The 22,861-nt window shown below is 48.1% G+C and overlaps 1 protein-coding gene across 13 annotated transcripts in view; it reads right to left on the reverse strand.

Moving 5' to 3' along the window:
- syne1 (spectrin repeat containing nuclear envelope protein 1) overlaps positions 1-22,861 on the reverse strand; it is a 440,240-nt gene that overhangs the window by 231,830 nt on the left and 185,549 nt on the right. For all 13 annotated transcript variants that reach the window (XM_033026154.1, XM_033026164.1, XM_033026166.1 and 10 more), the window contains 11 exons: positions 22,736-22,848; positions 18,297-18,502; positions 17,287-17,442; positions 15,718-16,009; positions 13,523-13,695; positions 11,376-11,685; positions 9,915-10,079; positions 5,752-6,108; positions 3,288-3,424; positions 1,719-1,890; positions 723-905 (listed from right to left, as the gene is read on the reverse strand). In XM_033026154.1, the coding sequence (XP_032882045.1) occupies positions 723-905; positions 1,719-1,890; positions 3,288-3,424; positions 5,752-6,108; positions 9,915-10,079; positions 11,376-11,685; positions 13,523-13,695; positions 15,718-16,009; positions 17,287-17,442; positions 18,297-18,502; positions 22,736-22,848 (2,264 nt within the window). The remainder of the gene's footprint in view (positions 1-722; positions 906-1,718; positions 1,891-3,287; positions 3,425-5,751; positions 6,109-9,914; positions 10,080-11,375; positions 11,686-13,522; positions 13,696-15,717; positions 16,010-17,286; positions 17,443-18,296; positions 18,503-22,735; positions 22,849-22,861) is intronic.

The following is a 22,861-nucleotide window of genomic DNA, read 5'->3' on the forward strand; positions in this document are numbered from 1 at the left end:
AAACTGCGCCTTTCAAGTTAAAGGTGACAAGTAGCAATAGGATTGGCTCTGCTGATGTGCATGTGTGCATGAACACAAGATGCATGGAAAAAACACGACAGAAGGGACCAGGAAAGGTTGTCTGTGCAGAGAATGGTTCACAACTCACGCAGTATTGGAGACATTGATGGGCATGTGAGAGAGGACAGGTTATAACAAGTGGAGGAATGGGGCTCAAGAAAGTACTCTGAGATCCAGCATGGATTCGATGGGTTGAATGGACACCATCAATGTCGTAAGGAAACAAGAAGGGCGGCCCGGTGGCACAGCGGTAGAGTTGCTGCCTCACGGCGCCAGAGACCTGGGTTCGATCCTGAACACGGGTGCTGTCTGTACGTGATCTGCATGGAGTTTCTCCGGTTGCTCTGGTTTCCTCCCACGCTCCAAAGACATAGAGGTTTGTAGCTTCATTAGCTTGGTAAATATGTAGGGTGTGTGTAGGATAGTGTTAGTATGCGGGGATCGCTGGTCGGAGCGGACTCGGTGGTCCGCAGGGCTTGTTTCCGCACTGTGTCTGGAAAACGAAAAAACTAAAATTAAGAATCGGGCCATTCAGCCCAACATGTCTACTCGGCCATTCAACCATGTCTGATCTCTACTTCCCTGTCAAACCCCGTTCTCCTGCCTGCTCCCCATAACCCCTGACACCCCTACTAACCATGGAGTTGGTGTTCGCCTCCTACCTGTAAGGCCGCCTCCTTTTGGTGAAGACTTGCCAGCAGGTTCTTCCAGTCCAACTTGGCTGTAGTCACCTTGGCCTTTATCGCCTCTGCCTTCTCCTTGCTGAGGATCCGGCTCAGGAGCTCACCTTTGGAAATCAGGGTGTTTAGTTTGCCCTGACACGCCTCGCTCTCCAACAGGAAATCCTGCAGCCAAAAGCAAAAACCATTTTCAGGAGTCGAGAAAGAAATACAAGTCTTGTTTTTCTTAATATCGACAGGACCAGTGTTTTTGTTTGAAATTTTGTGTTTCAAATTTTTAACGTTATAAAAATGTGACTCAAGCTTGAAAAATTAAATGTGTTCATTAAATTAGGCGGACTGGCTCTTAAACAACTTTTTAAGAAAAGGACACAAGGTGCTGGAATAACTCTGCGGGTAAGGCAGTATCACTGGAGAACATGGATAGGGGACATTTCGGGACGGGACCCTTCAGACTGATCAGTGGCGGCACAATGGCACCGCCTTACAGCGCCAGAGACCCAGGTTCGATCCTGATCATCGATGCTGTCTATGCAGGGTTTGTCCGTTCTCGCTGTGACCACATGGGTTTACTCCGGGTGCTCCGGTTTCCCAGTTAATTGGCCTATAAATCGCCCCTAGTGTGTAGGATAAAACTAGCGTACGGGTGATCGCTGGTTACCCTGGACCCGATGGGCCAAAGGGCCTGTTTCCACGCTTTATCTCTCCCCGTGACCTGCCTGGGGTTTCTCCTGCTGCTCCCGTTTCCTCCCACACTCCAAAGACGTACAAGGTTTGTAGGTTTGCTGGATTGGTAAAATTGTAAATTGTCCTTAGTGTGTGTAGGATAGTGTCAGTGTGAGGGGATCGCTGGGCGGTACGGACTCGGTGGGCCGAAGGGCCTGTTTCCGCTCTGTATCTCTAAATTTAAAAACTAAACTAAACATGCTTAATGGAAGTGGCTGTTTTCGTGATGTCTGTGTGTGGCGAACACTTCACCTGCAGTTTCTGGATTATTGCCGTGGCCTCGTCGATGTTTTGCGGAGTATCGAAGCAGGTGGTGATTTTGGTGTTGATCATCCACTGCTGGAATTCTCTGAAGGTGGTGCGGAATCGTTGCTCCAGGGCCTTCTCCTTGCTCTGACAGTACTTGGCCGTCTGCAAACAAAGGCTGCAGTTTACAGCAAACAAGGAAACAGGGGGTTATTCACTAGGAACATCAGGACCTGACATTTCACCGTCCACTATCCCCAAGACTTTCTGCGGATGAGGCACAAAAAGCTGGTGTAACTCAGCGGGTCAGATAGCATCTCTGGAGAAAAGGAAAAGGTGACATTTCGGATCGAGACCGTTTTTCAGTCAGGGGAAAGGGAAACGAGAGATACAGGTGACATAGGACAAGTGAATGAAAGATAGGCAAAAAAAGTGATGAAGATAAAGGAAACAAGCCATTGTCAGCTGTGGGCTAGGTGAAAATGAGTTACAGACAATGAGCCTCAACAAGAACTTTGAGGCTAGTACGATGGGTGGGGGAGGGATGGAGAGAGAGGGGACGCAAGGGAAATTCTGAGCATTTCCAGCTGTGTATCAAAAGGCCAACAATTAGTTTCTGATGCTCCTCACCAGGGGGAAAGCAGGACACCCTTGGGCCTGGCACCAGCACGCAGGCCGCTGGTGATGCAGTGGCCTTTGCTTCAAGACGCGGAAATGTAGTTTAGTTTAGTTATTGTCACTTGTACCGAGGTACAGGAAAAAGCTCTGTTGCATGTTAACCAGTCAGCAGAAAGACAGTACATGATTACAATCGAGCCATCCACAGTGTACAGATATATGATAAAGGGAATAATGTTTAATGCAAGATAAATCCAGTAAAGTCCGATTGAAGTTAGTCCGAGGGTCACCAATGAGGTAGATAGTAGCTCAGGACTGCTCTCGAGTTGTTGATAGAATGATTCAGTTGCCTGATAACAGCTGGGAAGAAACTGGAAACTCCCTGAATCTGGAAGTGTGCTTTTTCTCACTTCTATACCTCTTGCCTAATGGGAGAGGGGAGAAGAGGGAGTGACCAGGGTGATACTCGTCCTTGATTATGCTGCTGGCCTTGCAGAGGCATGTGAGGTATAAATGGAGTCAATGGAAGGGAGGTTGGTTTGTGTGATGGTCTGGGCTGCGTCCACAATTCGCTGCATTCTAGTGTGGTCTTGGATGGAGCTGATCCCAAACCAAGCTGTGGTGCATCCGGATAAAATGCTTCCTACGGCGCATCTGTAGAAGTTGGCGGGAGTTGCTGGGGGACATCCTAAGCCTTCTAAGCGAGTAGAGGCGTTGGTGTGCCTTCTAGGCCGTAGCTTCAATATGGATGGTCCAGGAGAATTTGCCATCACTGAATCCTGGAACTCACTATTCATCCGCACTGCTGGAGAACCTTTCACAAGATGGACTGTTCAGGAGGAGAGTCACCACTGCCTTCCCAAGGTCGGTCAGTCAGTCAGTGATCGTGCCTCATTTCGACCTTGCCTCAATTCGCAAATGAATAAAAAAGGAAATAATGTACAAAATGGTGTTTACCTATTGTACTCTTTGATTAAAGAAGAAACTTTATCTGAATGCGAGCTCAAGTCCTTGGAAAATCTGCAGAGGTCGTTTAGTTGAGTCTTCAGCGATTCACTGGCACTTTCCGCCTCCTTCAGGGCTTCCTCTGTTTCCTGCAGAAAAATGGTGATGGATTATACACTGGCTCACTAAGAGGAGACAATGATGTCCATTGTTCATTAAATACAACTATAGAATGCTGGGAGTAATCAAATGGAGCATAACATGTGATGGACAATTCTGTCTATAGCGTTGATATTGTGCCGAGACTCTAATGTGTGCAGTTCAGAGATACAGTGCGCAAACAGGCCCTTCGACCCACCGAGTTCACGCCGACCAGCGATCCCCGCACACCAACACTATCCAACAACACTAGGGACAATTTACAATCTTTACCAAAGCCAATTAACCTACAAACCTGCACATCTTTGGAGTGTGGGAGGAAACCGGAGCACCCGGGGAAACCCCATGCAGGTCACGGGGAGAATAGACAACCTCCGCACAGACAGCACCCGTAGTCAGGATCGAACCCGGGTCTCTGGCGCTGTAAGGCAGCAACTCTACCACTGCGCCGCCGTGCCGCCCTTGTGAACCATGTGTGAATTTAAGAGAAGGAGTAATGCATCTGGGAATGATACTCTGCATGCAAATCCGCAGTTATATTCAGGAATGTTCTATGTTGCAGTAAAACTGCATACAGGGCTACAAGATGTGTAGGAATGAACTGCAGATGCTGGTTTATACTGAAGATAGACACAAAATGCTGGAGTAACCCAGCGGGACAGGCGAAATCTCTGAAGAGAAAGAAGAGGTGAAGAGAAAAAGAACTACCGCTTAGTGGGCAGCACGGTGGCGCAGCGGTAGAGTCGCTGCCTTATGGGCCTGGCCCACTTAGGCGGTTTTTCAGGCATTTGCCGGAGACAGACAGACAGACAGACAGACAGACAGACACAGACACAGACACAGACACAGACACAGACACAGACACAGACACAGACACAGACACACACACACACACACACACACACACACACACACACACACACACACACACAGCTGCTTCTCTGCCACTGACCCCATCTCCACGTACCTTGATTCCATCCTAATAGCAAAATCCCACCAATTGCAGCCTGCAGGAACGGCTCTGCCCTTGAGGGCGATGCAGTGCATGGAGACAATGCTGTCCGTGGGAGGGAGCAATGCCCTGCTTGGGATTGATGTGGGAGTGAAGCTGTGATGAGGAGTGACACACGACTGGAGGAGTGACACTGCACGTGGGAGTGAGTCTGTGCTTGGCACCAAGCCTGCCTGTGGTAACAGCACTGTGCGTGGGAGGGGTACTTTCCGTTGTTGAACTTGTTATTTTTGATCAAACTGGAATTAGGCTTTCTACAACCAGCAGCAGTTAATATTATTAATACTGTTTACAGTTTCAAAGAGTTATATTATGTAATAAGGCAGAATGCAAGGTTCGTCTGGATAAACCTCTCACAGTGGGGTGCAGAATTTAATTATCAGCCATTGAATTAGTCATTACTCTAATAACTCCACAGCATTGAGATACCCAGAAAATATCTGCTTTTGATGCTGGAATTTCTTTAGCTGAGTCCAAACTGCTGAAGTCATTTCACTGTGGTGGTGGGGGGGGGGGGGGGGGGCATAGCAGGAAAGTCGCTGCCTCACAGCGCCAGAGACCCAGGTTCGATCCTGACTACGGGTGCTGTCTGTACGGAGTTTGTACGCTCTCCGCCGTGGCCGCGTGGGTTTTTCCTGGGTGCTCCGGTTTCCTCCCACACTCCGAAGGCGTACAGGTTTGTAGGTTAATTTGGCTTCGGTAAAAATTGTAAATTGTCCCTAGTGTGTAGGATAGTGTTATGCCCCTGTCCCACTTAGGAAACCTGAACGGAAACCTCTGGAGACTTTGCGCCCCACCCAAGGTTTCTGTGCGGTTCCCGGAGGTTTTTGTCAGTCTCCCTACCTGCTTCCACTACCTGCAACCTCCGGCAACCACCTGCAACCTCCGGGAACCGCACGGAAACCTTGGGTGGGGTGCAAAGTCTCCAGAGGTTTCCGTTCAGGTTTCCTAAGTGGGACAGGGGCATTAGTGTACGGGGATAGCTGGTCGGTGCGGACTCAATGAGCCGAAAGGCCTGTTTCAACGCTGTATCTCTAAACTAAAAGACTGAACTACTCTAGCATATAAATACATTGATGTACATGATGCACCACTATATGCTGATCTGCAGATTATCAGCACTAATCATGTATTGTCCTTCCGCTGACTGGTTAGCACGCAACTGTACCTCGGTACACATGATGATTAAACTGAACTGCTCAGAAAGAATTTTTTATCCTTGGCAGCACCAAGCTAAGACAGCCTCTGCTAATTTGTTTTCCAGAGTCGTTTCCCTGACACAAATTCCATGGAACGCTTACAAACCTTTGCCTTCTGCCAACATTCCACGACTTCTTCATCGGTGGTTTTGTCCTGCAGTTGGGACAGGCTGTGGGAACAGGCCCCGAGGCTGGCGCTGAAGTCCTGCAGGTCTCTGTTAAGCTGGGCGACCTGAGCCTCAAACTCCTGCTCGGAGCTGGTGGTCTGGCTCAGCATGGTCTCCAGGCAGCTCTGCGCCTGCACCGTGCTCTCTTCCCACTGCCACCACTCGGCCCGCAGTGCCTCCAGCTCCCTGCGGATGGCCTCGCGCCCACCAGCTCCCGTCTGCCGAACAACCTCTCCAGCCAGGGACTCGGCTCTGCTTAAACGCTCCCCGCCATTGCGTCTGGAAACGATCAGCTCCTGGTGATGGAAAATATTTACAGTCACCGGCACTGTCATAACTGTTTATGCAAGTCCTCATGGAGCTGCTTGAGAAGTTCATAGTTGAGTAAAAGCGACGCAACGTCCTGCACAAAACATTAACCCTGCCGTGCCTGGATCTGCTGAATATCACAGACCTGACTTTAACAATTTCGTCCCACAACCGGCATTTGTCTTTACAAACTAAAAGAGGGTGTCATCTCTGGTCAAGACAGATCAGATGTGCTCTCATTATAGGGAATTCCAAGGCAGCTATGGTTGAGGAATTATCATTGATCAATTATAAAAGGATCAAGAGAGCCAATGTTAAAATCTCGATCGACAAAGATCAACAAGAGCAGTGAACTACTGAACAGTGAACGATGCTTAAGCTGGGAAAGATCCTGCCACCTCTGCATAAATGCTGGAGACAAAACAAAAATCCAGAACTTGAAACATATTTTCAGCCTGAATGAATACTTTGAAGTCGTAACAAAGAGCTGGGGAAGGGTAATGTCACAAATGCATTCAATTTGTATGTCAAAAGGCAGCCAGTGAGGAATCACATTGTATACTCATGGTTATGGACAGAGTGCGTGTGATCAGACAGCAGTAACAGATCGCCACCCGGCTGACCGAATAGTGAAAGGACTGGATAGAGTGGATGTGGAGAGGAAGTTTCCATTAGTGGCAAAGTCCAAAACCAGAGGCCATAGCCTCAGAATGAAAGGACGTTCCTTTAGGAAAGAGATGAGGAGGAATTTCTTTAGTCAGAGGGTGGTGAATCTATAGGAATTCATTGCCACAGAAGGGTGTGGTGTTAAAGGATATTTTTAAGACAGAGATAGATGGATTCTTGATTAGTACAGGTGTCAGGCGTTATGGGGAGAAGGCAGGAGAATGGGGTTGGCAGGGAGCAGCCATGATTGAATGGCAGAGGAGACTTGATGGGCCAAATTGCCTAATTCTGCTCCTATCTCTTATGAATTAATGAATTAACCAAATACATAGATACATGGAGGATAGGTGTAGGAGCAGGCCATTCGAGACAGCACCGCCATTCAATGTGATCATGGCTGATCATCCACAATCAGTACCCCATTCCTGCTTTCTCCCCATATCCCTTGATTCTGCTAGCTAGCCCTAAGAGCTCTATCTAACTCTCTTTTGAATGATAGAAGATGGGTTAAGAGCATCTATTTAGACTGGGCAAAGGGCATGCTTAGGTTTAGGTTTTACTGTCACATGTACCAAGGTACAGTGAAAACATTTGATAGACACAAAACACTGGAGAAATTCAGCGGGTCAGGCAGCATCTCTGGGGAAAAGAAATAGGTGACATTTTGGGTCGGGACCCTTCATTGGACCCGAAACGTCACCTATTGCTTTTCTCCAGAGATGCTGCCTGCCCCGCTGAGTTACTCCAGTATTTTGTGTCTATCTTCCGCGTAAACCAGCATCTGCAGTTCCTTCCTGCAAAGTGCTGCATGCTAGCCAAACAGATCAGATGTAGTATGCATAAATACAATCACTACCTCTAATCGGACTTTACTGGACTTTATTTAGCACTAGGCAATGTCCCCCTTATCTTGTAAATGTACATTGATGACGCTTGACTTTAATCATGTACGGTCTTTTTCCTGACTGGAGATAGCACGCACCAATAAAGCTTTTCACTGTACCTCGATGCACATAACAATAATGATACACTAAACTAAACAAGTTAAATACAATAGACAGAGCAAAGGTACAGAGTGCTGAATATGGTTCTCAGAATTGTGGGTGGTATCGGGTCCGTAGACAAAGTCCGATATCCACAATGGGTGGAGGTGAATCAGATGGGATCCCAGCTCATGGAAGGACCGTTCAGAAGCCTTGGAACACAGGAGGAGCTGTTCCTGTGTATTAAAGTCAGAAATCTTTTTTTCCAGGATGAATCTGTCAAAGACTGGAGGGCATAGCCTCGAAGTGAGAAGGGGGCAGTTTAAAAGAGATGTGAAGGGGACATTTTTAAAATATAGATTGGAGGATAGCTGGAACACGCTGCCATGTGTGGTGGGAAGCAGTACCTCATATTTCGCTTGGGTAGCTCACACCCCAGCGGTATGAACATTGACTTCCCTAACTTCAAGTAGCCCCTTGCTTTCCCTCTCTCTCCATCCCCTCCCCTTTCCCAGTTCTCCCACCAGTCCTACTGTCTCCGCCTACATCTTATCTCTGTAACGCCCACTCCCCTGACATCAGTCTGAAGAAGGGTCATGACCCGAAACGTCACCCATTCCATCTCTCCAGAGATGCTGCCCGTCCCGCTGAGTTACTCCAGCATTTTGTGTCTACTTTCGATTTAAACCACCATCTGCAGTTCTTTCCTCCACAAGAAATGTAACTTGCTTTTTCCCTGGCCTTAACTCACCTGATCTCCCCACTGACGTGCAACCCTCTGTTGCTGATGGGCAACGTCTAACATCCCAGTGGTTTCAGTTCTACACAAATTGTCCCAAACATGCATCCAAGACCTCAACCCTCTCCTTCAAAGAAAAACCACGCGTCATGTAACCAAGGGTTAAAATGCAAAGGCTGAAAATGCACAGCAGGTGGGCTGTAAAGAGGCTGGCTGAAGGGTTGTGGACAGTCGGAGGAAGGTTTCCCTCAACGCTCTCAAGATGTCTTGCAGCGCTTTGCAGTCAGCGGGGTGCTTCTGAAGTGCTGTCAATGTGCATGCATAAAGTGCAACAGCCAGTCTGTGCAGCACAGCGGGCTCCGACTGATGATGGTCTGGTTAAGAAACGGCAATCAGTTTATAGATGTTCAATGGAGGATTGAAATTTAAACATGCCAGGACACTAGAAAGAGTAACCCTGTACTGTTGCAATATAATGCCAGCGTTCCTTCCATCTCCAGTTAACAAGGCATCAGAGGTTATGGGGAGAAGGCAGGGGAATGGGGTTGAGATGGAAAAATAAATTAGCCATAATTGAAAGGCAGATTCGACTTGATGGGCCAAATGTCCTAATTTTGCTCCTTTGATTTATGAACTTAAGATGGCATCAAGGGTTAAGGGTAGAAGCAGGAGAATGGGATTGAGAGGGGGAAATGGATCAGCCATGATTGAATAGTGGCGCAGACTCAATGGGCCAAATGGCCTGGTTCTGCTCCTATGTCTAATGGTCTTATGGTCCAAGGCTTGGTTTAATGTTTCAACACTGCTGTTGCAGTACAACCAAGTACAGGTCCACCACTGATTTTCTGGCAACAGTTGATCCAGCACCTCCGTTAATCCAGACAAAATTATGATAGGGCACTTGAAATCTCCCCGGAAGTACCCCCGAAAATGTGATGCCTAGGCCGGGTGAGGCAGCTGATCTTGACCTCATCGGGATTTCCGCAGCCGATCGGCGGGTCGAATTTGCCGCCTGCGGCCGGGGCTCTGGAACTCCAGCCAGGCCGGAACCGGCAGATCCTTTCCCACAGCTGACTTCTGAAGCCGACTTTGCGGGGCCGGAATCTCGGCCTCTGGTACCGAGCCAATCCGGTACCGTTGGGATTCCTCTCAGAGGCCGTGACCTCTGTCAGTCCAGCAAAACGGATAATCCCGAAAGGTTTGGACCCAAGGATGCAGGAAAATCATTGTTGTACCTGTACCGACCTAGATCTAGATGATATGACTGATCTCTGGAGTGGTTTGGATTCCAGGTCTCCCTGACTCAGAGCAGTACTCCTGTGCCTAGTCAGCATTATACAGCTTTCCTCTTTTACCGGTTCCTGCGGTGCATTTTTCGCAGCCCAGTTACAAACAGTTCCCCCACCATGACTTTCTCCAGTTTCCGCTGCAGGGTGGAAGAGTCCCCCGAGATATCCGACCAGCGGTGAAGTTCTTCCTTCGCCGAGTTCAGCCAGTTGGACAGTTCCTGGACCGCGCTCTGATAGCTCTGATGGTCCTGCACCACCTCCTCCAGCTTCTTGACTTTGCCCTGGAATCAAAAAGCAAATGAGCTGGAGACATCGCCGATTTGTAGACTGAAATGACCACCAATGGAAGATCTAGTCTATCCACCAAATCAGTTCCACTTTCTCTCCCCCCCCCCCTCCCCCCCCTCCACCTGCTCTTGGATCCATACGATCATTGAATGTCACCATTTTCCATGTGCAAGCCTTAAGGGTCAAAGAAGTTACTTTACCCGAGAAGGTAAAAGCTATACACTATACGGGGTGGCACGGTGGCACAGCGGTAGAGTTCTTGCCTTACAGCACCAGAGACCTAGGTTCGATCCTGACTACGGGTGCTGCCTGTTTGGAGTTTGTACGTTCTCCATGTAACCTACGTGGGTTTTCCCTGGGATCTCTGGTTTTCTCCCACACTCCAAAGGTTTGTAGGTTAATTGGCTTGGTAAAATTGTAAATTGTCCCCGGTGTGTGCAGGATAGTGCAAGTGTGCAGGGATCACTGGTCGGTGCGGACTCGGTGGGCCGAAGCAAGAGCGGAACTCGCTATCAAAACATGGAGGGGACGGGGGACACAATTTCTTGGCGGCCGCGCGCGCATGCGCACACTCACACACACGCGCGAGGCTTCGGAGGCTCAATCCAGCGCTAAAAGCGGAGATTTTAAAATCGGGATGACAAAAACTTGGATGTCCCCCACCTCTCAAAACATGGGGGGGACGTGTCCCCTCTGGCCCCCATGGGTTTTCCGCCCCTGGGCCGAAGGGCCTGTTTCCACACTAATCTAAACCAAATTTCAATGCCTTTTCGCAGATTGGTTAGCATGCAACGAAAAGCTTTTCACTGTACCTCGGTACACGTGACAATAAACTAAACTAATCTTCACTGTAACTCTACGACCTTGATCAAAGCACCTTTTCACCATACAGCTTCTCAAACTAATTTGCAGCACCATAGCTGGTGCACTAAAGTAGTGGAATCTATAGCAAAGACTCGGTTTCTTGGGTTTGTGCTTTATCCCTTCTGCCTTTTGATAGATCAGGAAATACGGCATGGACCAGTTGAAAGATGTTAATTCCCTATGTCATGTTTTGCTTAAGAGTTAACCGACATTCACGGGAGAGTTCTTTTTGTATGAGAGTATGTTTGATGAACAATCTGCCTTCTGTTGGGAAAGTATGTTGCTCGGCCAAAAACAGAGGGAGCCCTGATGTTAATAGCAACAGTTTGTGCCACAGTTCTCGCTTCCAACTGCCTCACTTTGCCTGCCAGAGTTATTTGTGTTGAACTCAAGGGAATTGGACTTGAACGGGGAAGGCCGGTTACCTTGGCAACCACGACAATATCAGCAAACTGGGTCCTGATCTCCAGCAGGGCGTCTTCTGTGAACGCCGGATCGCCAGTTTTCTCCAGCAGCTCCTGTGCTTTCTCCACCAAGCGGCTTAGGACAGCCGAGTGCTTCTCGATGTCGGCCACCACACTCTGGTGTCTCTCCAGCTGCAGCAGCTTGTCCTTCAGGTCATTCTGCTGCTCCAGGCCTCGGCTCATCTCCTGCTCCACGCTCTCCATCCACTCCTGCAGCTGGCCTTTACTCTCCACGAAGCTGCTCCACTGTGTCACTGCCCACTCCAGCCGGCTGGAAGGCAGAAGAGAAGCACATGGTCGAAACAAGGAACTGCAGATGCTGGTTTACACCAAAGATAGACACAAAGTGCTGGAGTAACTCAGCGGGTCAGGCAGCATCTCTGGAGAGCATGGATAGGCGATGTTTCGGGTCGGGACCCTTCATTAGTCTGCAGAAGGGTCTCGACCGGAAATGTCACCCATCCTTTTATTCCCCAGAGAGAAATACAGTGACTGGTTGCAGGACAGGCACTGGGTCCGGCCACAGAGCGCAGTGATACCCAGTGCAAGGTTCTGCCAGTCACATTTCCATGCTGACAAGGACCCTTCAATAACTGAGACAGATCTTTTTTAACACAAGAATGTGAATAAATGCTTCAAGAAGTAAAGGCTTTTGGCACATGTGCCTTCATCAGTCAGAGTATTGAGTATAGAAGTTGGGAGGTCATGTTTCAGTTCTCTAAGATGTCGATGAGGCCACATTTAGGGTATTGTGTACGGATTGGGCACCGTGTTATGGGAAAGATGTTGTCAAGCTGGGAAAGGTGCCGAGAAGATCTACGAGGATGATGCCAGGACTCGAGGGCCTGAGCTGTAGGGAGAGGTTGAGCAAGCTGGGACTTATTCGTCTAAGTCCAGTCCAGTGTTCTAGTGTGCTCCGAGAAAGTAGGATGGCAATAAATAGAACAGCACCCTTTGGTGCTGTACCCACCCTCAAGACAAATAAACACCAGAAGCTCATGTGTTATCATTGTCTAGGGACGGCAGGGTATCATCTGGTCCCATTAATATTGTTTGCGAGAAGAGAAGAGAAGATATGTGGCAAGATATTGGAATGGAATTCCAGGGTTTGGACAATCGTCAGTTAATGGAAATTGGAAAAGGACCAGTGGCCAGACCTGGAGGAGCACATATATCCCAAGGTATGTGGTTTGGAAGTTCATAAATTCATAGGTTCCAGGAGCGGAATTAACCCATTCGGCCCATCAAGTAGAGTTGCTGCCCCACACACCAGAGACCTGGATTCAATCTTGACTACGGGTGCTGTCTGTACAAAGTTTGTACATTCACCCCGTGACTGTGTGGGTTTTCCCCAGGTATTCCAGTTTCCTCCCACACTCCATAGACATACAGGTTTGTAGGTTAATTGGCTTCTGTCAAAATGTTAAATTGTCCCCAGTGTGTAGGATAGTGCTAGTGTACGGGGTGATCGCTGGTCGGTGCAGACTCAATAGGCCGAAGGGTCTGTTTCCATGTCTGTATCTCTAAATCTGAATCAGCCATGATCACAATGAATGACGGTGCTGGCTTGAAGGGCCGAATGGCACCTATTTTCTATGTTTCTATGTTTCTAAAGAGTAAATTTAACACAAAGTTAACCAATGTTACTGTTTTTTGTGTCAGTTGCTTCAAAGATGGTATGAGATTTAATGTTTAGTTTTGGCGATGCAGTGTGGAAACTTGGCCCTCCAGGTCAATCTCGGGACAATTTACAGCTTGGAAACAAGTCCTTCGGCCCACCGAGTCTGCGCCGAGCATTCGATCACCCGAGCAATCGGAACAATTTACAGCGCGGAAACAGGCGCTTTGGCCCACCAAGTCTGCACCAACCATCGATCACCCATACACTAGTTCTATCCTACACACCAGGGAGAATTTACCAAACCAACAAACCTGTATGTCTATGGAGTGTGGGAGGATACCGAAGCACCCGGAGAAAACCCACGCGGTCACGGAGAATGTGCAAACTCTGTGCAGACAGCACCCCCGTAGTCTGGATCAAACCCGGGTCTCTAGCATTGTACGATGTTAGAAGGTATGAGCTCAGATAGGTGAGACTCGGACTGTACCTGTGGCAGCTGACGGAGTTACTGACCACCTCTGTCCACGTCTCCTTGACCGCCTGAAGCTGCCCGTGGATGGCCTTCCGCCCCTCGTGGTTACTGCTCTTCAGGGACTGTTCTCCTTTGCCGATGGTCATGTTCAGCTTCACGTCCCCTTCCCCCTTCATCAGCAGGATCTCCTGGACAAACACAACGCCGTGAGTTAAAAATACGTGCCTCGGGTGTGGTGGAACCCTGCCCTCGTTCTAACTGATGGGTGCTGGACCCACTGGCTGCACCAAGAGAATGTGCAATATCATTCCCAGCTGAAGAATTCTCAGACGTGTCTGAAGAAGGGTCTCAACCCAAATTGTCACCAATTCCTTGTCTCCAGAGATGCTGCCTGACCTGCTGAGTTACTCCAGCTTTTTGTGTCTCGCCCACCGGCGATTTTGGGGAACACCAATATACTTCCTGCAGCTAAAACACTCGCTTTCCAGATATTTCTTGCAAACATCAGGTGACTGGAACTTTATTTTGGAGTGTTATGCAATTGATCAATGATAGAATTAATGAAATGTTCTGCACAAAGAGAGGCCATTCCGTGCTAGCTCCCCTAATGTGCTATCTGTTCAATGCCACCCCCCACTCTATTTTCAAAATGTCTTTTTGCACATCTGGATGGTGCAGGAGCGAACCATCACATGATGTTTGCCACAGATTCAATAGTGCCATTTAAATATGATAGTGGTATTGGATATGATAGTGGCCATAAGGTCATAAGTGATAGAAGTAGAATAAGGCCATTGGGTCCATCAAGTCTACTCCGCCATTCAATCATGGCTGATCTTTTTAGCTATTTAGATACAATAGAAGTATTTAAGTGACTTTTGAAAAGACACATGGATATGCCGGGAATGGAGGGATATGGATTATGTGCAGGCAGATAAGCGTTGGTCAAGGCATCATGTTCAGTATTGACATTGTGGGCCGAAGGGCCTGTTTCTGGGCTGTGCTGGTCTACGTTCCACCCCGACCTTTGTGCTGAAGGGGTGAGTCAGTGACGATCTGGATGGGAACAATAAAACATGTCAGACTACTGAATGATGGGACTCAAAGTGTGTCCTTGACCACCAGGTCTGGAGATCAGGACAGAACGTGGCACAGTGGTAGAGCTGCTCTCTCACGGCACCAGAGACCTGGGCCCAATCCTGACCTCTGGTGCTGAAGGGAATAAGCGTCAATTATGCTCACATAAAGTGGGGAAAAAATAAAGAAAAAAAGATGGGATTGAGGGACTGTGTAAGAAAGAAAAACTAAAAATGACAAAAAAATAAAACTGCAACCAAACTAATCCAGACAGATGCATAAATACATAGACAATAGGTGCAGGAGGAGGCCATTCAGCCCATCGTCCCAGCACCGCCATTCAATGTGATCATGGCTGACTGAATCTACACTGCACTCCCTCAATAGCAAGAACCGCTGCCATTGCTGTTCCACCGTCATCCCTGCTACGGTCCCTTTCCAGTCAACTTCGGCCAGCTCCTCCCTATGCCAACATTGTCCCCTTTGTTCAACTGCAATACTGACACTTCTGATCTTACCTTTCCCCTCTCAAATTGCAGAATAAAACCTATCATGTTATGGTCACTACCTCCTAATGGTTCCTTTACCTTGAGTTCCCTTATCAAATCTGGTTCATTACAGCATTCTGGTAAATCTCCTCTGCACCCTCTCCAAAGCCTCCGCATCTTCCCTGTAATGATGTGACCAGAACCACACACAATACACCAAATGTGGTCTCACCAAATCCTGTAGCTGCATCATGACTACCTGACTTATATTCAATGCCCCTAGCACAATGAAGGCAAGCATGCTATAAACCTTCTTAACCCTATTATTTGATAGATTATTTTCAGTTCTCCGTCTTGCTCTGCCTGTGACCAGCAGTATTAATGAAGATGGGCACAAAATGCTGGAGTAACGCAGCAGGTCAGGCAGCATCTCTGGAGAAAAGAAATAGGTGACATTCCAGGTCGGAAGTCTTCTCTAGTCTGAAGAAGGGTGTCAACCCGAATCGTCACCTATTCCTTTTCTCCAGAGGTGGCCCGACCCACTGAGTTACTCCAGCATTTTGCGTCTGTCTTCAGTGTAAACCAGCATCTGCAGTTGCTTCATGCAGCAGTATGAGCGAGTCTGCTATCTGCACGGTGACACACCTGGACTTGAAGCAGCTTTTTCTCCAGCGTGGCTTTGTGGCCGAGGGTGCTGTCCGCAGCGGCAAGTTTACTCTGGACCTCTCTCAGCCACGACCAGGTGTTCTGCAGGGTCTCCTCGAAGGCCTGGTGTTCCTGCAGACCCAGCTGGCCAGCTCTCAGCTTCTCCTTCACCGTCTTGGCCAGGAGCTGGTGTCGGGACTGCAGCTGAGAGGCTGAGCGGGTGCCGCCTCCATCTCCGTAGCCCAGCTCGCTCAGGCACTGAGCCTTGTGGCACAAGTTATCACAGGAATCCCTGGACAATGAAACACAAGAGGAGGCATCAGGATAACAACAGATTGCCTGCATACACTGTTAGAGAGACTTTCCACAGAAAACACCGTGCTGTAATGTAGGATATGCGGGCTGCATCCTTGTTGCGATCTGTTATGTAATACTGATGGTATAAAGCTAGATAATACAAATGATTCTCATCGCTACTCCCTTTTCATGCAAACAGACGTGAGAAAGAGGAAGATCAAACCACTCCAGCAAGCAACAAAGAATCATTTCTAAACAGCATTTCTGCCCCCACCCTCCTGCTCCCTGACCTCTCTTCAATAGCTCTGTAATTGTCTGTGCAAAGACCACAGAGAAGCATTTTCAAACCCCCTCAACCTCCTTGAGGAGAATGTGGGGACCTTTAATTCAGTTTAAGTTCACTTTAATTTTAGAAGAACACAGTACACTTAGAATCATGCAGCACCCCAACTGGCCCTTCGGCCCAACCCCTCCATGCTGACCAAGATAACCCGTCTACGTTTGGCTGTGTTTGTCCTATATTGCTCAAAAACCTATCCGATCCATGTACCTGTCCAAATGTCTTTTAAATGCCGTTATAGCATCTGCCTCAACTACCTCCTCCAGCAGTTCGCTCCATATACCCACCATCTCAGTAAAACGTAGAAACATAGAAAATAGGTGCAGGAGTAGGCCATTCGGCCCTTCGAGCCGGAATCACCGTTCAATGCGATCATGGCTGATCATCCAATATCCCGTTCCTGCTTTCTCCCCATTTCCCTGGATTCCGTTAGCCCTAAGAGCTGAATCTAACTCTCTCTTGAAAACATCTCTCTTGAAAAGGTTGTCCCTCAAAGATTGTTTAATGTTCTTTCAACAATTTAAAGAGCAGGTCATTTGAGCAAAATATTAATGTTGGTTTTGCCTTCTCAGCTGATGCCTGACCAGCTGAATAATTCGATCATATTTAAATTGGTATTCTCACCATTATGTGGGTTCTTAACTATAAAGCGATATTAAGGTTGATGCACTTTAGGTGGCTTGTATGACCTGTATGTGGCTCATATATAAAGCTGTTTGTGTCTGTCTCTCACATTAGACAATATCGGGACAGCAAGCGACATTGCATCTTTAACATAAATAAAAGTGTTCGGCTGCGTCAGTGGAAATCTAAAATAAAAACAGAAAATGCAGGAAGTACTCAGCAGGTCAGCCTGCATCTGTGGGAAGAGAAATAGAGCTGATATTTCAGGTCTGAATAACTGAGTCTCTCAGACATTTTGTATTATCTACCTTCGTCCTTGGATTTCAGCGAAGAAATCCTCCATATTTTCCAGCTCAGCTTGCAAGTCGGGAGCGTTACCCTTGTTCGTTCTGATGAATTCCGTGGCCAACCTTTCTTCTGCCTGATGGAGCCACAGACTCAGCTTCTTCTGACAACTCTCGAAGCTTGTGTAAAAAGACACATTCAGTCAGAGCGATGGTGATACGCAGTGGGAGACACAGAACACACACACAACACGGTACTGTACGTCTGCACTGGATATACTGAGGTCATGCACACAATCCCTCAATGTATTCCCAACTAGAATCGTGTATTCCTAGGGCCTCACGTTGGCGCAGTGGCAGAGCAGCTGCCTCACAGCGCCAGAGACCCTGGTTCGATCCTGACTACGGGTACTGTCTGTACAGAGTTTGTACGTTCTCCCTGTGACCTCGTGGGATTTCCTCGGGTGAACTGGTTTCCTCCCACATTCCAAAGACATGCAGGTCTGTAGGTTAATTGACTTCTGTAAGTTGTCCCAGTGTGTAGGATAGACCTAGTGTGCGGGTGATCATTGGTCAGCGTGTACTCGGTGGATCTGTTACAAATCTCTAAACTCTAAACGAAACTAAAAAAAGACACATCGACAGACTGTCTGGAGGGGTTTCGCCCAGAAACGCCATCTGTTCCTTTTCTCCAGAGGGTTTGAACGTTCTCCCCGTGACCGCGTGGGTTTTTCCCGGGAGCTCCGGTTTCCTCCCACACTCCAAAGGCATATAGGTTGGTAAGTTCATTGGCTTCGGTAAAAATTGTAAATTGTCCCTAGTATGTGTAGGATAGTGCTAGAGTACGGGAGTCGCTGGTCAGCGCGGACTCGGTGGGTTGAAACGTCTGTTTCCACTCTGTATCTCTAAACTAAACTAAAGACTCTGCCTGTCCTGCTGAGTTACTCCAGCTTTTTGTGTCTATCTTCGGTGTAAACGGGTATTTGCAGTTCTTTCCTACACTTAAAAAAGACACATGCTTTGTTTATACCCACCCATTCAACTCTTCAACGCAGTCCTCCAGGGCCTTCCTGTTGTGTTCGCACTGGCTCAGGAAGTCGTGCCACTCCTGTCGACTACTGGCAAGCTGCTGCTGAAGCTGAGAAGCACTGGGCTTGGACAAGTGCGGCACTAGTTTGTCCCCTTCAGCCACGGCCGCATCCAGTTTGTCCTGTCCCATGCTGGCCCTAGTCAGGAGTTTCTGTGGGAAAGAATACAACGTCCATCACAAGTTTGTTGCTGCTTCGGAGATAGATCTTAAAACACATCAAGAGCAAAAGAGGGGTGTAGGAAGGAACTGCAGATGCTGGTTTAAACCGAAGATAGACACAAAAATGCAGGAGTAACTCAGTGGGACTGGCAGCATCTCTGGAGAGAAGGGATGGGTGATGTTTTGGATCGAAACCCTTCTTCAGGCTGAAGAATGGTTTTGACCTGAAACATCACCCATTCCTTCTCTTCAGAGATGCTGCCTGTCCCGCTGAGTTACTCCAACTTTTTATGTCCATCTTAAGGGCCTGTCCCACTTTACGAGGTAATTCACAAATTCTCCCGAGTTTTCCCCTTGATTCAAACTCGCAGAATGTTCGTAATGGTTCACCAGCGTCTCTTCTTCCTGAGGAGACTGAAGAAGGTCCATCTGTCTCCTCAGATCCTGGTGAACTTCTACCGCTGCACCATCGAGAGCATCCTTACCAACTGCATCACAGTATGGTATGGCAACTGCTCTGTCTCCGACCGGAAGGCATTGCAGAGGGTGGTGAAAATTGCCCAACGCATCACCGGTTCCTCGCTCCCCTCCATTGAGTCTGTCCAAAGCAAGCGTTGTCTGCGGAGGGCGCTCAGCATCGCCAAGGACTGCTCTCACCCCAACCATGGACTGTTTACCCTCCTACCATCCGGGAGGCGCTACAGGTCTCTCCGTTGCCGAACCAGCAGGTCCAGGAACAGCTTCTTCCCGGCGGCTGTCACTCTACTCAACAACGTACCTCGGTGACTGCCAATCACCCCCCCCCCCCCCCCCCCCCCGGACACTTATTATCACTTATTATTATTTATTCAAATCATTTGCTATGTCGCTCTTCCAGGGAGATGCTAAATGCATTTCGTTGTCTCTGTACTGTACACTGACAATGACAATTAAAATTGAATCTGAATCTGAATCTGAATCTGAGTAATGGGTCCGTAGGAGTCCGTAGATATATCGTAAACCAGCCGTAGGTACTCGGGTCACCCTCCTGACTATTCTTTTACTCATGGAAATTTTTTATCAGGCTGGAAAAAACGATGCCCCGAGTACCTACGGCTGACATAATGAGCCGCTACGAATTATCTACGGACTCCTACGGCTTCCTACGGACCCATTACGAACATTCTGTGAGTTTGAATCAAGGGGAAAACTCGGGAGAATTTGTGAATAACTCGGGAGAATTTGTGAATTACCTCGTAAAGTGGGACAGGCCCTTTAAGAACAAAAGAGTAACTGGCTGTGTGTATCATCAACAAGGAAACCACCTTTCAACAAGCTCGTCCCATCCATCATACGAATACATAATTACCTGGCCCTTCAAACCAGGCAAAAGAGTTGCAATAAAAGGGACTTTTTCAGGTTGGCTGCCAGTGACTAGTGGAGTTCCGCAAAGGTCAGTGCTAGGGTCCGCTTCTCTTCACATTGTATATTAATGATTTGGATAAGGGGATTGAAGGCTTAGTGGCCAAGTTTGCAGATAATGCGAAGATAGGTGGAGGGGCAGGCAGTGTAGAGGAAGCAGACACTGCAGAAGGACCTGGACAAGTTAGGAGAGTGGGCAGAGAAGTGGCAGATGAAATTCAGTGTAGCAAAGTGCGGAGTCATGCATTTTGGTAATAAGAATAAAGGCGTAGATTATTTTCTAAATGGAGAGAGAATCCAGAAATTGGTGCAAAGGGACTTGTCCTGCTAGTGCTCTTAAAGATAGCGGAGTCACGGGATATGGGGAGAAGGCAGGAACGGGGTACTGATTGGGGATGATCAGCCATGATCACAATGAATGGCGGTGCTGGCTCGAAGGGCCGAATGGCCTACTCCTGCACCTATTGTCTAGTTGTCTATTGTCAATTGAAAACAATCGCATCTCCTGCAAGGTAAGATTGAAAAAACGTTTCCCCTGATCCCGCCCATCCCCTACATAAAACAAATCAGAGAACATTAACACATACTTTTTAAACACACTAAAAATTAAAAATAAATGACGAAAAGGACAGATTGTATGCGAGGACATCAAAGCGCCACCCGGTGGTAACATGCTGAATCTACAAAGATGCTGAAGAAAGTAAACACACTGGCCTGCTTTTTTGGTTGCTATATCAATGAGAATAGACCAGCTTAGGTTGCTGGTGATATGATGCCCTGGAACCTGAAGCTGCCGACCATCTCTATAGCATCTCTGTTGATGAGGACAGGGTTGGGCCCAGGAATTAGAAGCTGTGCACCATCTCTACAGATGTGTTCAAGCTCTCACCCCTCCGCCAACCCCATTCCCTTAAGTCAACAACTAATTCTGTCACCTTGCAGACATTAAGGGCTAGATTGTTGGTCGAACCACAGCACAAGGCTCCCAGTTACTTTCCTGTACTCCGTTCCATCACTGTGGATCTGGCTGGAAACAGGGATATCATGGGTGGATTGAAGGAACGAGCCGACACTGTACTTAGCCACATGGTCATAGGTGTACAGGCAGTAGAGCAGGGGGGAGAGCACACAACCCTGAGGACCATCAGTGTTGAAGGTCAGGGGGGAGGAACTGTGACAATCAATTCTAACCAGCTGAGCATTTCCGGTCAGCAAGTCTAGATGCCAATTGCAGATGGAGGACCCCCTCCCCCCACAAGGCCGAGACGGTCACAGTGACACAGCGGTAGAGTTGCTGCCTTACAGCCAGTGGCGGACCTACATTCTTGGGCCCCTGAAGCTTGAACTGTTATGGGGGTCCCTTCGCAACCAGCAACGAGGTCTGGGTAACTAACCACTGTTATCTTCTTCAATGGGGTTGTTCCACGACAGGCTGGCTAGGCCCCCGGTGGGGGTTCAGGGGGCAGAAAAAGCTCCTGCATTTTCAATAAATTGAAAGTCTTCTTCTTCTTGCGTTTGAGGCAGCAGAAGTCTGCAGCAGGGTGATGCCATCCGGTTCGACATCCGTAGGTGCCCGCCCTAAAAGGGCGCATGCTCCGGGTTGGCGCCAAGCTGCGGCGCTGCTGCTGTCTCTGTTTGTTGTCGTTCGCCTGACTGAGGTCAGTTGACAGGGCTCACCACAGTGGAGGTCGACAACATGAGCAAAGTGATTCTCAAGCTTTCTGCTGGTAGTTTACAAAACTACATAACAGAGGCTTAGAATTTTTCTGACACATAAGCAGTAAAGTAACCCCCAAAAGATATATATTTCATGAAATAGACAATAGACATTTTGATGATCATCCACAATCAGTATCCCATTCCTGCCTTCTCCCCATATCTTTGGCATCCTCTGAGCACATATTCCAGGGGAGAGTGAGTGAGAGAACTGTGAGTGAGAGCATGGGGACAGTAAGTCATTGAGCGATAGTGAGCCAGTGGACAAAGGATTGAATAAGTGAATGAATATGCCAGCACATCTGTGCGTGAGTGAGTGAGAGAACAAGTGAGTGAAGGACGGCTCTCTAGTTGGTGAGAGGATGGTTCAGTTGCCCGATAACAGCTGGGAAGAAACTGCCTCTAAATCTGGAAGCACTTTGTGCCCTCCGATTTTGTTTCAGATTTCCAGCATCTGCAGTCGTTTGCTCCAATCTTTCCAACATGATTGCTGCTCAACAAGTCACCGTCTGTGTGGAAGCTATCAGGATCACAGCTGTAGGATGGAACAGATGGCTCAGGGACAAGGAACAAGCTACAATCAGTTGCATAGTTGCAGTGATTTACCACCCTCGGTGACCGACTGGCGCTGAAATCACTGAAGCTTGAAGTACCATTCATTGCAGAAGCCCGCAGGCAAGCAGGTATTTCACTCTTGAGCACAACATGCTTGTGGTGAGGTCCATGTGAATTTATTATCAGGGGATTAATCACACCGAAGCTCAACACAAAAAGCTGGAGTAACTCAGCGGGTCAGACAGAAAGGAATAGGTAATGTTTCAGGTCGAGAAGAAGGGTCTCACACCAAACGTTACCTATTCCTTTGCTCCAGACATGCAGCCTGCCCTGCTGAGTTACTCCAGCTTTTTGTGTCTATCTTTGGTTTAAACCAGCATCTGCAGTTCCTTCCTACGGATTAATAACATCCATCAGCAGCAATCTTCACTACGGTGCAATTATTTTAGTTTTCACAGACACTCTCTCATTTAAAGTCTATTTATATAAAGACTACAGACTCTCAAGACATCAGGCTACAGCTGATGGGTACTGAGGAGAAGGGTGACTGACCTTGAGTTGCTGCAGCTTCTCCTCGACTCTGTGTACATCTCCTGCCTGGTCACCACAGTCCTTCACTGATGCTCTGGCTTCACACAGCCAGAGCTGAAACTCCTGCAGAATACCTTCGAAAAATAC

Source organism: Amblyraja radiata, chromosome 8 (assembly GCF_010909765.2).
Source record: "Amblyraja radiata isolate CabotCenter1 chromosome 8, sAmbRad1.1.pri, whole genome shotgun sequence".
In the NCBI taxonomy this organism is placed as follows: domain Eukaryota; kingdom Metazoa; phylum Chordata; class Chondrichthyes; order Rajiformes; family Rajidae; genus Amblyraja; species Amblyraja radiata.